At 35.7% G+C, this 14,903-nt stretch overlaps 2 protein-coding genes across 4 annotated transcripts in view; one reads left to right on the top strand and one right to left on the bottom strand.

The window, feature by feature from the left end:
- Window positions 1-14,903, top strand: part of LOC128994137 (synapsin) — a 41,512-nt gene that overhangs the window by 12,553 nt on the left and 14,056 nt on the right. For 2 of the 3 annotated variants that reach the window (XM_054418436.1, XM_054418437.1), the window contains exons 3-6: window positions 6,626-6,736; window positions 7,490-7,800; window positions 13,058-13,148; window positions 13,497-13,646. In XM_054418436.1, the coding sequence (XP_054274411.1) occupies window positions 7,620-7,800; window positions 13,058-13,148; window positions 13,497-13,646 (422 nt within the window). In that variant the 5' untranslated portion in view covers window positions 6,626-6,736; window positions 7,490-7,619. The remainder of the gene's footprint in view (window positions 1-6,625; window positions 6,737-7,489; window positions 7,801-13,057; window positions 13,149-13,496; window positions 13,647-14,903) is intronic. The other variant, XM_054418438.1, reaches the window with a different exon arrangement.
- LOC128994319 (putative uncharacterized protein DDB_G0282129) lies at window positions 493-2,775 on the bottom strand. The gene has a single exon (XM_054418764.1). It carries the CDS (start codon window positions 2,773-2,775, stop codon window positions 493-495), a length of 2,283 nt encoding a protein of 760 aa, XP_054274739.1.

Raw genomic sequence — 14,903 nt, 5'->3', positions numbered from 1 at the left:
GTTTTTACTTATTGATGTGTTTGGTGATATGTATCAATCTCCTCAAATGTCAATGTGCTGTCCTTTAGTGGATTACTTTGTTGATCACTGAAGTTGTGTGTTGTGCTATCATATTCATATATATTATATTATTATGGTACTTATTGTACATCATATTATAAAAATTATCATTTATATTATTATTTGGCCTATGGCTATTATTATTAACAACTATTTGACATATTTGTCCTTCATGATGACACAAATTAAACTTCACTGTAGCATTATTATTGTTGATTTGCATGTTTATTTCATTCGTATTAACATTCAAATCCATTTTAAGGGCAGATAGTACATATAATCCAAGGATGACTGGCTTTATTAAAATTGAAACTATTAAATATCTTATTATTCATCTTCTAAGAGAAAGTCGTTTTTATCACATAATTAAGTATTTCGACACTGTTCTTAATGAAGGATCAGATGGCAACATAACTCTTTCTCGGCCGTAATCTACAACGACGAGTGGTTTTCCGACCTCTGTGGAGATTGTGGAAAACGAGAACTTGAATGGTGGCTGTTTAATTGTGGATCCATGGGTGGAGCAGTCGGGGCAATAGACAAGTTGGGATTTTGTCTAAACATCGCACATATTTGGTTTTGTTCCTTAGTAGGATGATTCCAATTATAATTGTGGTTTTGGCCATAGTTCCGGTCCGGGTAGTGGTCACGCTGGTATGGTTTGTTGTCTCGGTGTGCCCGTTGGTACTGTTGGTACTCATTACCATTGTTTCCGTTGTATCGGTAATTTTGTTGATTCCAATGACGTTGGTTGTTCTGTGCATGGTTATCGCTGTGTTGGTAGTTCTGGCGGTTCATCTTGGGCACGTAAGCTTGTTGGTTGGTAAATCGATCATGATAACGTTGCTGGTTCTGTATGTTAGGGCTAGACGGTCTGCTGTTCTGGTGACTGTTGTTGTAGCTCTTAACTTTCTTCGGTCCGTCTCGAATGTCATCCTTCTGTAGAAGTCGTTCCATGGCTCTTATTGTGGTGATATTTTGCACATTAACACTGTCCTGGATGATTGGATCGAATCGCTCTGCCAATAATGATACGATCTCCTCTTCACTTAAACTAGGGGAGATGGATTGCAATAAAAGTACTCGTTCTGTTAAATATTCCGTACGGCTCAAGGTTCCATTAGCTCGATATTTTTCAGACTCAATCTTGGCTTTTATTCCTCTTTGGACGGCTTGACTCCAATATTTGCACTCAAATTCCTTAACAAAATGGTCCCAATCAAGAATGTCTGATCTGATTAGTTGTAACCATCGGGATGCGGGTCCTTCAAATGACGTTTCCAATAGGTCTTTAAGGTATTCGGTTTGATCGCAGTTCATATTCCTTTCGATCCCTCTCTCGTAATATCGCTTAAGTTTGCGCAGATATTCCATTGGGTTACCGCTTCGTCCATTAAATTTCGGCAATTGACGATCATTGTTCTCATTACCGCTACAGATTACTTGAATCGCACCTGCTTGTCCATTTATTGGGTTAGCTTGCTTTAAGTTGTTTACTTCAGACTCACATTTGATTAAATTTTGGTTGAGAGTTTGAATTTCGAGCTGTTGTGTTTCAATTAATCTAGTTTGTAGGGTGATTTTAGGCAATACTTCATTTTGTAGGGCAGTTAAATTTATTTTTGAGTTACGTTCATTGTCAAGTTGTGTTTTAACTGTGATTTCTTCTATTTTCTGCTCAAAATTAGATTTATGTTCTTCTAACTGTGATTTTACTGTTGAGATTATTTGTTCTTGGAATTTGTTATGCTCTATTTCTGAATTAGATTGTTGTTTTGATATGCTATTAACAACAAATTGCTTCAACTGATTTTGAGAGTCTTCAATTTTTAACATTAGCCGATCATTTAGTTTAGCTGTTTCTTCAGTTAAAATACTTTGTGTTAATTTTATGGCATTTATTTCTGACTTTATTTCAATTTGACTTTCTCTAGTTTCACGTATTTGTGATTCAAATGCGTTTCTACAAGCTTGGATTTCTTGGTAGGTTTCGTTTATTTTATCGTTAAATGTTTGAATTAGTTTAGCTTCAGTTTGATTAATCTGCAGTTTTGTTATTTCTTGGATTTCTGATTTAGTTTCACGGATTTCGTTTTTAGTTTCACGGATTTCTGACTTTAATTCTGCAGTTATTTCTGACTTTAATTCAGCACTGGTTTGTTCAAACTTATTACTCAAGTTGGTCATAAGGTTAACTAACATGTTCATATCGATTGTGGGTGTCTGTACTGGAGGATTTGTGACGTTTAATTCATCAGTTGAAGTGTCGGAATGAGTAAGGAGCTCGTGATTCACATTATGAACGGACTGAGACTGTGTTTGAATTATATCAGCTGTTCGACGGCTGTCTGCAATATCGTATATCACATTTGTCGAGGTTCGGGGAACGTCGTTTAAGTCCGGTTGCATTCGGCACGACGGCACAATTGTGTTTTTTGTCGGTGACGTTTCGGCTAGAGGCAGTTCGGGCGGAACAAAGGCGGGTAAAGTCGAATGATCAACGCTGTCTGATTGGTCAATGGATCCGGTGAACGGTTGGTGGTCGTTGCAACTTGAGGCTTCTTCTCGGGTTTGTTGTTGTTCTGCTCGTTGCTCAAAATGGCTGCCGTGTGTTCTGTCATTTATGTCATCGTCGGCGTCGTTACTTGAACTCGACAATCTATCCAGAGACGCGTAGTTTCGTTTAGGCCGTAAATTATATTTATTTTCCGACATTTTAATGTGAAATGTGTTAGGTCATGCGTGGTTATTAAATATGCGATGTTGTTATGTTGATTATTTTGGGAAACAGGGGCAATTACGGGACAAATTAACAATGCAAACTCTTAAATCTAACAAACTTATAGGCTAGTTATGGTGAGAATTGCAATAAAGTTAATGAGCTATTCAAGCCCCACGTTGGGCGCCAATTTGTAAACTAACCTTAAAATATTCATTTAGGCTAGGCCTATTCTATAAATGTTCAAAGTTAATAAGTTAACAAAGATATGGATTACAAAAGGTGTTTTATTTAAACAGATGAACAATTAACATGCAATGAAAAAAAGGCTTGACGTTACAATGAAAGGATTGACAATGGTGTATGGGGTTGAAATTAAATTGAAATAAAAATAAATTTGAATAATAACTTAAAGGTCCAAATAATTTAGATGTGACATCTCTCAGGGTAGGGTGTCGTGCTGGCTTGAATGCTGATAATTAATAAATGTAATAGTGTCCAAATAGGCCTAATTAAGGTGTTGAACTTATAAATCCCAACAATGAAAAATCTAATTTTGGTGTTGTCCAAAAGGTAAGTCCAATTAGCACAAAATTTAAAAGAGTTTAAAGAAAAGGTTATACTTAATTTTGAAGATAATGATTGAGTTGAGTCCTCTTGAGGTTTAGGCTACTATATATGATATAACTTGAAACTTGAAATGAACTTGATTCTTGATAAATGAATTTGATTTAACTTAGGTAAAAATTTTGAGTCCTTCTTCTAATAATTTCAACTTCTCAATGGCTTCCTTCTCTCTCAATTCCAATGTTCACATCACTGATTGTTGAACACATGGGATCACTTTCACTGCTACTTAAATTTTGATTCCTTAAGGACTAATTTTGAAATGATATTATAAGAAATTTTGATGTATTGCAATTCTCTTACATATTTAATAAATAATTAGGTTGTGGGCGTTGTAAAAAAAAATATAGGCTATGAAATGAATATTATTAATGATTAATTGAACATATTAATGAAATTATATAAATTAGGAAAATGAATATTAGGGCAGCCTTTCTGAGGAGTGATTATTAGGTGTATGAATAAAAGTTAACATTTAAAAAAAAAATTAATACTAAATAATGAATGAAATGAAATGAAATATTACAGTTTAAAAAAATGTCTACGACAAAAAACTGAATGGGTATATTGTTCAGCTGTTATTTATGTGGAGCAATGCTCACCTAACAGTCAAAATGTTGCTGGATCGATCCTGAGAAAAGTAGGAACATTTTTGATGGTAAGAAACTGGACCCAGCTGTCCTTGATTTTTGGTCTGTTAATAAATGCCCGCTAATGAAAGGGCTGGTCATAGTCAGTAATAAGAAGATTATAAGATTATGTTTTACAAGGCTTTATGTTTTACAAGCTCTTTACACTCTTCTTCGCTCATATTTGGGTAAAAAATGTACCTATAGGTGGTGTTTCCATATCAATGTACAATAATAATGAAAATATTGACTACTACTTTTGTCACTGTATATAAACCTCTAAAAGATGCCCATACAACGGAAGGAAATTGTAGAGAAAAAGAACAATACAGCCTAGGTCTAAAAGCTCAACTCTGGATACCTCCAATAAAATAGTTGGATAAATTATTAGTTTTTTTTTTTATCTGACTTAAGCTGGGTTTTCCTAGACGCGGAGTCGGCCAGCGGAGAGCGGACAACGGAGAGCGGAATTGAAATTAACATGGCATTCCACTCCGCTGCTAGGAAAACAGTAACATTAAATTACCTAAGACCAGCTGAGTCCGCTCTCCGTTGTCCGCTCTCCGCTGGCCGACTCCGCGTCTAGGAAAACCCAGCTTTAAGCTGATATTTGAAAATAAAACAACTAGGAAAACTAGCCTGTTTGATTTTCCAATTGCAATCTGTTGAGTGGTGTGGATTAGATTAGTGAAAACTTACTATCTCAAATGGAGTTTTAATGCATATAATATTGTATATCCTTCCTGCATGGGTTTAATCAATGGTTTCTACCTAGTCGAAGATAAAGCTGTATCAGATTATTAATTTTAACAATTTGTGAGTGACGTCCTGGTGCCTCCTTTATGATTTTTTCTTTTCCAAAATATTATAACATTGGTATAAAATAACAATAAGTTTTACCATTTTCTTTTATTATTCACCAAAAATATTATATATTTATGCTATGTGAGTATAAAATAATTTCTTAAATCTATATATATAAAAGGCAAAGCCCTCACTGACTGACTGACCATGCGTACGAGTTCATCTTGAAAATTAAGAAGTTAAACGGGGCAAAGCCCGCGGGTACAGCTAGTGAATAATAAAAAGAAAATGGCAAGAGAATATTTACCGTATACCGGTGTCTACTCTTTCAATCCATGCTAAAACCCATAAGGCAAATGTACCCATAAGTCTGGTATAGTGAATTAGCAAATGCCCCCTCTTTCAAATGTTTAAGAAGGTAATTTTCTACAAAGTTTTTCTACAATAAACTTTGAAAAAAAAAACTTTAGGCTATAATTTTAACAATAGGTATGCATTAACAGACAAACAATGAAATGTGAGAGTAACAGAAATAGTTATTTGTGCAACTAGTGAGAAAAGTGAGCAATTGAGTCACTCGAGAGAAATCCTTACTCACGAGCCGTAGGCGAGTAAGGAATGGTTTCTCGAGTGAGGCAATTGTACTTTGAACTCGAGTTGCACATTATACTTTTCCTACAGTTACCATAAAACAAATAAATTGGTGAAGAAACATAACCTATTTTTACACAGAAGTGAACTTTTAATATAAAATTTAATGTGAAGTGACAAATACAACAGTACAACAGCTGACCAGCTGATTTACAGCCAGTGCTGCCAACGTATTTCACGCGCATACGACGTTGCCTGCATGTTACGCGCTCACTATTTCGTGCCTTCACGTAGCAAATCTGGAGTGAGACAAAGTAATTAGAGTGAGACAATGTTAACATTGTCTCACTGATGAGCGAATTGGCCACTTTGCTTTCTCAAATCAGTGAGAGAACATGTACATTGTTAGGTAACTGTAGGAAAAGGATTTTTTTACATAATTTAACGTAAACAAAAACTATCGATAGTCCAATACTATCGACTCACTATCGATATTTTTAAACTATCGATACTATCAATAGTGCTATCGATAGTAAGTTTTCACTAGATTAGATGTGATGTTGAGGGGGAGAGAGAATATTCATACAATGCTTGGCAATGCAATGCTGTAGTTGTCATGCAGATTCTCTGTTACAAGCCAGACTGTTCCTAACATGACACCCAAGACACCCTGTATACATATTTTTTTTATTTACAAAAGAGGTTGGTGGCCTCTTTAAACCTTGCATTTGCCCGTCCACATACAGTAGACTTCAGATCTGTTCGTGGAGTGGAACGTATCCAGCAATGCAAGGGGTGAGCCGGTACAAGGTGAACTTTAGGCCTACTGATAAAATGTTTTTGGCAGTGACCAGGATCCGAACCCACGACATCACTGCCTTGGGCCCGAAGTCTGTGACGCTACTAACTGAGAGCCATTTGACTCACCTACATAGAAAGGTTGCTCTGATTACACAAAATATCCACATTTTATTATTAATGTTCTTTTATAGACTAATATTTGTTCATAAACCACAGTTCATATTCAGAACAAATACATTCTAATTTTTCATTAACTATTACTTTAGATCAACAAAATATCATGTCAATAATCTCTATATATGATGGTTTTTGCTTGTTGGTGTTGCAAGCAAATCAACTGTTGCTCATTAAAAATACTACCGGTATTCCATAGTTTATTTTTCTTTTGTTTCAGGTGCTGAGCACTCTGTCAATTTCCTCCATTGTCTCAAGAAAGCGCCAAAATTTCTTCTTTCATTAACTTCAAACAGTCCTTCACTACAAATGTCAATTACTTAAAACGAAGGTAAGACATTTAAAAAGTAATTAAAACCTTTAGTTATTTACTGAACATAAAAGTTTAGTGTTGTAGTTTTGGGCTGTTGAGCCTAACTAGCCTGATTAATATACTATATAATACTATTTATAATACTGTATAGTGATATCTAAACTACCTCTGGCAAGATCTCCTAGCCGGAACTATAATTACAGTAAGATATAACAACTTTGACTATTGATAGAACAACAAGACATTCTATCACCAACTTCTCTGTCACCAGTTTTTTTTATCAAAATTGACAAAGTTGAAGTGAGTCACTGATAGATTGCGCTGATCTAAATTACTTATTTGTGTTGTATATGCAGACTTCTTAACTGAGTCAATTTGATAGAATGAATTATTGTAAGCTATAGCATATTTTATGTTACGTCAAATATCTTGATAACGATTCTCAATAACGTCATATCAAAGTTAAGTATATTAAATGTATATAAAAGTATAAAGTAACAAAAACTAAGGTAGAAAATTGAATTTAAGACACCAGCACAAACTGTGTCTGGCTCACTCAACTACCTTCTTTTTTGATAAAAAAAATTGTGACAGCTGGTCCAAGTAGATGGAATTTCTACTTCGCCCTCAGTATACAAAAGACAATGATAACACTGGAATTCATAAAATATATAATGTCATTAGTTTTATAATTTATTGGTCCTAAATGAATATACAAGAAACAAAGAGCTCAATATCAAAAAACAAAACCTAACCTAACTTTGTAAACAGGTTTTCCTCCGGGGATTTATCCTCGGAGTTAGACGATGATCCTCAGGCACAGCAGGGACCCCCACCGCAGGGAGTTCCACCGGCCCCGCTGCAGCAACCGACAGCGACAGGGACAGGGCCTAGCCCGGCCATGGGGGGAACAGGACCACCCAATAGTGGGGACCTCTCACTGAACCTTACCAAGCAGCAGAGTTCCCGCACGACCAGCGCCCCGTCTAGCCCCGCCAAGACCAGGGAGTCCCTGCTGCAGAGGGTCCAGAGCTTGACGGGGGTGGCTAGAGATCAGGGAGCCTCGCTTATTGGTAACGTTGGTTAGTTTGTACCTTCTTTCCCTGTCTGTCTCTATCTGTTGGCTTCACTCTTTCGCTTTGGATTCCAGTAGAACTTGTTTGAGTAAGTTTTGTAGGAGTTGTATAAATAGCTTAGTGATATTGTTGTCTATTGTAGAGAATGATTGTGAAAGTAGCAATACACATCTCATTTATTGAGTCAAGTAATTTGAAAGAAGGATAAAAGTACCGGTAATTGAGATTATTTTTTTTTATTTCATGCTTTTCCTATATAGCTTTCAGATTACCAATAATCATTGAAAATACTGTAAATACCTGCTTATTGTAAACAATCCCTTAATTGACTATTTTGGGCCCTGAATTGGAACAATTTTCATTTCATGTTGTGTACATGGATATAGTCCCATGCCTCTTTTGAAATAAAGTTGCCCGTGCTTGGCTGTTGTAGATAGGTAAAAGGGTGAAAGAGACATAAGACAGCTATAGGTGGTACTAACGTGTAAGAAATTTAAAAAGATAAATTTATAAAAAATAAAAGGTTAATACAAGAGGGTTGCAACTGTAAATATGAACTTGGGAAAATGGATAACAATATGTAAAAAAGTTCAAAATACTAAGTTACATTGTAAAAAGAAGAAAAATTGTGTCAATTAACAATATATATTAGGTACTTAATTTTTTACATATAAATTTAGTTTAGTTCTTCTTTTACATACTGATAAAAATGGTCCTGGGAAGCACACACACTCGGGACCGAACCTCCTTGCAGCCCGCGATCTTCTCTCCTATCCTCCTCCTCAAGTCCTCTAGGTCTCCTCTCTCACCCCGCCTCTATCTTCTTAATTACCCCTTATCATTGGCTGATTACTGATAGGATGTGTGGCTTGTAGCTCATTGCCTAGCTCACGTCAGCTGGGAAAAGAATTTCAAAAATCGATGCTCTGCTGAACTCGGTTCACACCAACTGGTTGACTTTGTGTAATGTGAACAGAGTGTCGGCATAGATGAGCAGCAAGGGTTAATATACCCTTTACAGTTTCAGAGGTCTTCTGTTGAAGACCGATTCTTGTTTGTTTTGTGAAAGTATACTCAAAGATAGGTTTAACAAACCTTCCTCAGAAACTATATGATATAATGCATGGACATTGGACGCTAAATAGAAATTTTAAATGAATAAAAATAAAGGATTATAAAATAAATAACTTAGTTGAATTGAGCCCCTGACAAAGTGTACAGATTCAAATTTCTGATGGATATCCCTATAATTGTTAACTAAGTCAAACCATAATGACAACTAATTTTAAACTATAGTATCGTTTACATCACTAGTACCTAATGATGACTAAAGAAAAAAGAGATGAATTAGTTTGGCAGTTAGCTTAGTCTGTGAGAGTTCATTTAACTACTGTTTGTGTGATAAAATAAAATGTCCTAAACCTTTGAGATGTCCAACCAGGTGTTTGAAAGTCATTTGTTATAATTAACCTATATGCTAATCCTATACTCTAATACGAGCAATGTTTGCTTGTATGTATGTATGTATGCTTGCTTGCTTGCACCAAGATCTCGAAAACGGCTCCGACGATTTTCTTCAAATGTTGTAAATAGATTATTTTTGGCCTAAAAACGAGTTTACTACAGTTACAACTGCCAACAAAAATCTAATTACGTAGAAAAATGAAACTGAAAGTCACATTTTTTTAACATTAGTCTTATGGGTTGCTAAGTAACCATGTTGGAAGAATTAAATAACAAGGAAAAAGTAAACAAAAGACTTGTAAGTTAAAACATGTGTTCATAAAGGCATCTACCCACAGTATACTAGAAATTACAAAATACAGTACAAAAGCAAAAACATCAGTTGTTACTATTAAGCAAAGATTATGCTGAAGATTACTGGATACAATGTTTGTAGTAAAGGCTAGCAGTGCGGAGTGTAGGAAGCGTCTGCGGCAGTTGGATTAATGTATCTAAAATACTCAAATGCTACGGTTAGATTCCCCATCCTTATGGAACAGCTGAAGCCAATTTTATTGGTAGTTCTGTCCGGTTTTCTGTAGATGTCGTTTTTGTCTACAATCTGTTTCTATTATTTTAGGGTTAGTTTCTCATTATTTGTGTCTCACTGTTTGGTTATATAGCTAATGGACGAGTTATTGTTTATGATTAGACAGTTTTATTTGGTTAAACTAGGGTTTAAATTACTGAAATAACAAGAAACAAATTGTAAACCAAACACGACATCTACAGAAAACCGGGCGGAACTAACAATAAAATTGGCTTCAGCTGTTCCATAAGGATGGGAAATCTACTAAGGGACTATGTTTTATCATGTTCTATCCATGTTTAAATTCTAAGAAAAGGGTAAAATATTTATGTAGTATGAAATTATGGAAAAGTGGTAGGCCTATGTCAATTATTGTATGAGCTTTATGCAAGCACATACTTTGGTAACTATATCTCAACTCTAGAACGGTAAAAAGTGTATTACTATATCACTAGCTCGAAAAAAGTCGAATATATCCTATACAGTACTCTAATACGAGCAATGTTTGCTTGTATGTATGCTTGCTTGCTTGCTTGCTTGCAGAAAGATCTCGAAAACGGCTCCGACGATTTTCTTCAAATCTTGTAAATAGTTTATTTTTGGCCTAAAAACAAGTTTCATGCAGTTAGAACTGCCAACAAAAATCTAATTACGTAGAAAAACGAAACTGAAAGTCACATTTTTTTAACATTAGTCTTATGGGTTGCTAAGTAACCATGTTGGTTGAATTAAATAACAAGGAAAAGGTAAACAAAAGACTTGAAGTTGTAGCACGTGTTCATAATAAACCAACTACCCACAGTATACTATCAAATTACAAATACAGTACAAAAGGAAAAACATCACTTGTTAATATTGAGCAAAGATTATACCAAAGATTGATTATACTTAAGATTACTCGAGACATTGTAGTCAAGGGTAGCAGTGCGAAGTCTAGGATCTGTTTATGACGAATACATTAAGGTATCTGCAATCCTAAAATGCTATGGGAAGGGAAGGAAACAGGTCCGTGACGTAGGAAGTAGTGAAGGAAGTAGTAAAGGCAATCATAAAATGCTATGGGAATAGAGGGAAACAGGTCCGTGACGTAGGAAGTGATGAAGGAAGTAGTAAATGCGAGCAGTCCGGAGTGTGGGGACTGTTTATGACGATAAGATTAGGGTATCTGCAATCCTAAAATGCTATGGGAAGGGAGGGAAACAGGTCCGTGACGTAGGAAGTGGTGAAGGAAGTAGTCAAGGCGAGCTGTCCGGAGTGTGGGAACTGTTTATGACGATTAGATAAGGGTATGGGCTATCCTAAAATGCTATGGGAAGGGAGGGAAACAGGTCCGCGACGTAGGAAGTGGTGACGGAAGTAGTAAAGGCGAGTTGTTCGGAGTGTAGGAACTGTTTATGACGATTAGATTAAGGTATCTGCAATCTTTAAATGCAATGGGAAGGGAGGGAATCAGGTCCGCGACGTAGGATGTGGTGAAGGAAGTAGTCAAGGCGAGCTGTCCGGAGTGTGGGAACTGTTTATGACGATTAGATTAATGAATCTGCAATCTTTAAATGCAATGGGAAGGGAGGGAAACATGTTTGCGACGTAGGAAGTGGTGAAGGAAGTAGTAAAGGCGATTAGTATGGAGTGTGGGAACTGTTTATGACGATTAGATTAACGTATCTGCAATTCTGAAATGCTATGGGAAGGGAGAAAAACAGGTCCGCTACGTTGGAAGTGGTGAAGGAAGTAGTCAAGGCGAGCTGTCCGGAGTGTGGGAACTGTTAATAACGATTAGATTAAGGTATCTACAATCTTAAAGTGCTATGGGAATGGAGGGAAACAGGTCCATGACGTAGGAAATGGTGTATGACGTTGTAAAGGCGAGCCGTGTGGAGTTTGGGAACAGATTTATGTATCTCCGATACTAAGACTGCTTTCAGAGTGAACTAATGATTTTCTCCGAGCAAAGCTCGGTCCCCAGGTACTATAATAATCAAATATAGTAATAGTACTGTATTCAACAATATTGAATTATAAAACTTTAAAATAATATGTCTCATAAATAAAATTACTAGGCTTTGCTTAGAACCATGAAGTTTTTAGTTAGTTTTGTTTTTACCGAGTCTTTATCTCAATTTCTGTCTATCTGTTTGTCTGTCATTGTGTCTGTGATGCCTGTTTTCCAATAATTCTCTGCCAATGAGAATATATTAGCCTATATTCTGTTTCAAAAAGCTATATACAATGCTGTATAATTCAGTGCAAGCAAATACACATCAGAGAGAATATGGAATCATGTTTGACTTCAGGATAAGGAGTAATCAGCCAATCATTAACAGAATGCAATATATGACCTTCATGAGTAGGGTATATGTAGTCAATGCCTTCATTCACAATTAATGTTCTTGTCCTTGCAGTAAATATTTGCTGTAGTATTTTCATTAAACTTATTATTTGTACAGTACAAAACTAAGTTATATTTCTGTAAAGTTCATACTTAAGTTAGCCACATTCAGATATAAATCACAAAGTACCCATGAACTTTTGATAAAACTACAATAAGTCACCAAACCATATACCTAAAATGTTTGTCACGACAAGAAACCTTGCGCAAAACTATCAATTTTTTCATAAATTGCCCTTGAAGGTCGTAATTCCTTTCTGAAGGGAACTTTCCATATACCGGTACCTAATGTTAATAATACCTCAGCTGTACTTATTTGTGTGTTATTCTTTCAATTTATTACCTTATTAAAATCAGGTGTGATTATTTGTTTGTATAACTATATTCCGTTTTGTTTATTTCAGCTTAACTTAACCAATCAATAGTTTTATTAATACCTTTGACTATCAATTAATACTTATGATGTCAAACGGGGTGAAGCCCGTGGGTAACAGCTAGTTTCACACTAAATATTTTTTATAAATATTAAACTTTCATTAGTTAGGCATACACAGTTTTTTAAACATTTTATATGCTTTTGTCATATAGTTATCTAGCAAGGAGGTCCTAAAACAACTTGGTAAACATTAATGTCTTTGCTACAAAAATTGTAGGTTCGTTTTTATTGTGTCTACTTGTTGAGTGCTGGAACAATTTTGCAAAGTTACTTTTCATTTAGCATTATATTTCTAAATTCAACCGTAACAACTTTTATTTGGCAATAATATATCAAATTTTAAATCTGTGTTTGTCTGTGAGGCATAAATCTCTTCTATAACCAGGCAACTTTTTTTTTCTACCAGGGGCCGCAGTGACTGGAGCAGCTGGCAGACCTGTCTTCAACAAAGACCGCTGCTTCACACTCCTTGTTATAGATGACCAAAACACCGACTGGTAATAGTTTACATACTTTATATCAAATATTATAATACTACCTGTTTTACAATACTCTTAGGTACACAATAAAAAATAACCACGGATAAAGGTATGCTGACTGCTGCCAATCAGGTATGGTTTGAAGTAGTGTGATAAAGGTACGACATGTTGGTTCTTCAAGATGCAAATGTTTTTGCTTATAAGATTGAGTCTGAAGAACAGACTCCATCTTATAGGCTTGAAATTTGTCAGTTTTTCACAGAACATTTAAATAAACTTTTTAATTCTTGTATTCTTGCAGTAGTAAAATGAAATCCTTCAAGTTTTGTAAATAGTAACAAAGCCTGAACGCAATATCTGTTGCAGGTCTAAGTACTTCCGAGGGCGAAGGCTCCATGGAGATTACGACATTCGAGTGGAGCAAGCGGAGTTCAAAGAGCTATCTGTGACAGCCAACAGTGACTCTGGTACCACCGTCAGCATGGGAGTCTACCGCAACGGCACCAAGGTCGTCAGGTAGGGCTTGGAAAAACCAAATGCCAAATTCAAACATATTGGAAACATTTGCTGTTTAGGAGTTGGAGGTAGTATCTGTTGCTTTTAAACTAAGTAAATTTGTCGGAACTTATATTTGTTTCCGCATTGGTTTTTTTATGTGTATCTACCAAAAAAGGTTTTAAATAGATCCTTACATTAATGGTCTTCATGAGTATCCATGAAATTTCCAGTGCGGGTACGTTTTTGGGGTTCACCTTGTGGGATGTACTGTATTCATATTGGTAGAAAACATATTTATAAACAGCAGATATATTAAGAGTACCGTTAGGTCTCCTAACAAGACTACAAGATCGCGCCACTCATCCTACACTCATCCTTCACTCATATTTGGGTTAAAATACTTTACTTTACTTTAATACTTTTCAATGAAATGGCGACCATACTAAGTAGGTATTTTAAGCTAAGTATGAATGGAGATGAGTGTAGGATGAGAATACGCACACAGTGGCGTCCCCTTCTTAAATAATTGATAATTGATAATTGATAATTGATCCTTGTCCAATATCACTATGGCTAGTCACAGACTGGTCATTCAAAACTCAAATATAGTTGTTTTGTTTACATGTTTGATACAAATGCCATCAAATAGAAGCACTTTTACCAGGGCCGGATTTCCCAATAGGTCCGGTAGGCCCGGGCCTATGGGCACAAGGTCCCAGAGGGCGCACGGCCGGAGTATTTTTTTTATACCTAGGCTATCTAAAAATAAAAATAAATAGTCATAGATGATAACAAAACTCCAAAGCATTGTGATTCTGAAGTTCATAAGAAGAAATACTTGTTATGAAATTTAAACTATATTTTCAGAATTACGCATCAATTTCGTTGCAAAATTGCTAACGAACATTGGTTATACGGGAGTAGGCTGTAGGGATGTTGACGTTGACGAGCGCCCAAGGGGTACGCATCGTATTGCCACTGCACTGCCACTATGTTGGGTCGGGCTCGGCACTACTGATCAGAGTGATAAGGGGCGCATGCGTGCTAAACATGACATTGTTACCACCCTCACATCACAAAACAAAAGTTATTTTTATTAACTAATCTTTTGATTAGTTTACAACTATCTGCAGGATCAAGTTAAAATATATCATAGGCTAAGTTTTGTTGAATATCAAAACAACAATGAATTTACCTTTAAAATTAACGAAAAAATATTAATCTCAGTTTGCATTGAATTTTAGAAAAATTCAATACAGTACCCTCCAAAGAACC

The sequence above is a fragment of the Macrosteles quadrilineatus genome, unplaced genomic scaffold (genome assembly GCF_028750875.1).
Source record: "Macrosteles quadrilineatus isolate MER2022 unplaced genomic scaffold, UCM_ALF_1.0 Scaffold_5__1_contigs__length_97177068, whole genome shotgun sequence".
Lineage (NCBI taxonomy): Eukaryota > Metazoa > Arthropoda > Insecta > Hemiptera > Cicadellidae > Macrosteles > Macrosteles quadrilineatus.
The sequence above is the reverse complement of the archived record's forward strand: the minus strand, read 5'-3'. Positions and strand labels throughout refer to the sequence as shown.